Raw genomic sequence first — 1,831 nt, forward strand, 5'->3', positions numbered from 1 at the left:
GCATCCACTTCTGTGTTTGCCAGGCACTGGCATAGCCTCACAAGAGGCCGCTATATCAGGGTCCCTTCAGCAGAATCTTGCTGGCATGTGCAATAGTGCCAATACAAGATTAGGATTGTCTGAACTAAGTGGACACGCCGCTGCGTCACTCCCAGCGCAGCGCTCAGTCCAGTCTCCTGACCAGCTACCCCGTTCTATTTTCCTACTCTCTCACTGCAACCAGACCATCACTACCGGTTTCGGGAACTTTAGTGTTGCTTCCTCAACCTCAACCTTTTTGGTGAACGCTGTCCGCACTGTCCGCTTCGAAGCGGGGCGACGTGTAATCTCTCCACACTGGTCCCAGCGATGGGCAAGAGGCATTTGCCAACCTCCCACTACAGAGTCTGTAAATGCAGCATGAAGCTGCCGGAAAAGGAAAGCTGTGGGAGGCACAAGAAACCGAAGTTCCAATTCCAGAACTGTCTACCACTTTCTGTTTACCTCTCTGGAGCCCATGTCTTCATCTGTCACACCGATAACCACCAACCACTACGGTTCCCCACCCCCACCCCCCAAGGCTTGTCAAGAGACTCAAAGGAAGTGCAATCACGCAATGTCGCCGTTCGTCCCTCCACATTATGCAACCTGATATTTTACTTCGCTTGAGTCTCAGGCTGGAACCTCCCTGGACCGTACACGGAGGACAGTGGACTCTTTACTGTCTGGGCCCGCAACCCCCTAAGATGTTCCCGTGCACGAGCTCCAGCAGTCAGGGGGTGTCGCACTCCCCCGACTGACGCGACCCGGGGAAGGAACCGGGAAGGGGGGATGGGGGGGGGGAAGAGCACAAGGTCGGCCCAAAGCACCTCGGCTCGACCCTCCGCAGCGCTTCGCCTCCTGGTTTCCTCTTGCGTAGAAAGAGGTGGCGACCAACTTGCTCAGCCCGCTGCCAGCCAGTTCTGCCTTTCCAGAACCTTCCACCTCGCTGGTCCGCGACAGCCCACCACCCCGGCGCGGGGCGCGGGGCCGCCTCCGCGCGTCTCCACCCCGGGGGCCTCAGGCTCCCCCCCCCCAGGTCGGTACTCACGCCCCCCGCCGCCGTCGCTTTGGACACCGTGGATTTCCTCGCGGCTCGGGGCAAGCTGGGCCGCCTCCCGCCGTTGTCCTCCAGGCTGAGGAACTCACTGGACAGGTCCAGAGAGTCGGTGGCCGACGAGGTGGTGGAGCGGCTGTGCAGCTCCAGGCTGCTACGGAGGACCACCATGGTGCCCCGCTGCAGAAGCCGGAACCCGAGGCGGGAGGAAGAGGAGAAGAACCCGGCTCCGGACGAGGCTGCTCAGGCGCTCACGCGCTCTGAATTCTGGCGCCACAAACTGCGCGCCCAGCGGCCCCAGCGGCCGCGCGCGGAATCCCTCCGCCGCCGGCCACGCCCTCCGCCGCCGGCCACGCCTCCTAACCCCACCCCCCACCCTCAACCCCACCCCCCCAGACCGACGAACCCGAAATTCTCCTCCAATCCGAAGAGCGCGGGAACCGGAGCCGACATGAACCGAGGCGCCAGCGAACCACGTCGAGGTCCCCCCACCCCCACAGGAATTTACGACGTCATTCTTCCATCTGTAGTTCCGGCTCTCCGCCCTCAGTGGAAGGAGAGAGCGGTGAAGCGTCTTGTTTGGAATTTTGGCGCGTGGAGGCGGGAGGTCCCTCTGGCTCCCTGCCGGCGGCTTCCCGCCATCTAGGCTTCAAACGCCAGAAAAAAAAAAAAAAAAAAAAAAAAAAAGGTCCTTCACCCAAGCACTTTGCCTCTGATAGGTTTGACTTTGAGACTGAAGAGGTTTTTATTGATAAA

At 60.5% G+C, this 1,831-nt stretch overlaps 1 protein-coding gene across 1 annotated transcript in view; it reads right to left on the minus strand.

Annotated features, from left to right (window-relative positions):
* Atad2 (ATPase family AAA domain containing 2) overlaps window positions 1–1,344 on the minus strand; it is a 46,507-nt gene extending 45,163 nt beyond the window's left edge. Inside the window, exon 1 of the mRNA XM_029531067.1 lies at window positions 1,070–1,344. Within this exon, the coding sequence (XP_029386927.1) occupies window positions 1,070–1,246 (177 nt within the window). The 5' untranslated portion in view covers window positions 1,247–1,344. The remainder of the gene's footprint in view (window positions 1–1,069) is intronic.
* Between the last annotated feature and the right edge of the window lie 487 nt (window positions 1,345–1,831).

Source organism: Mus pahari, chromosome 17 (assembly GCF_900095145.1).
Source record: "Mus pahari chromosome 17, PAHARI_EIJ_v1.1, whole genome shotgun sequence".
NCBI lineage: Eukaryota > Metazoa > Chordata > Mammalia > Rodentia > Muridae > Mus > Mus pahari.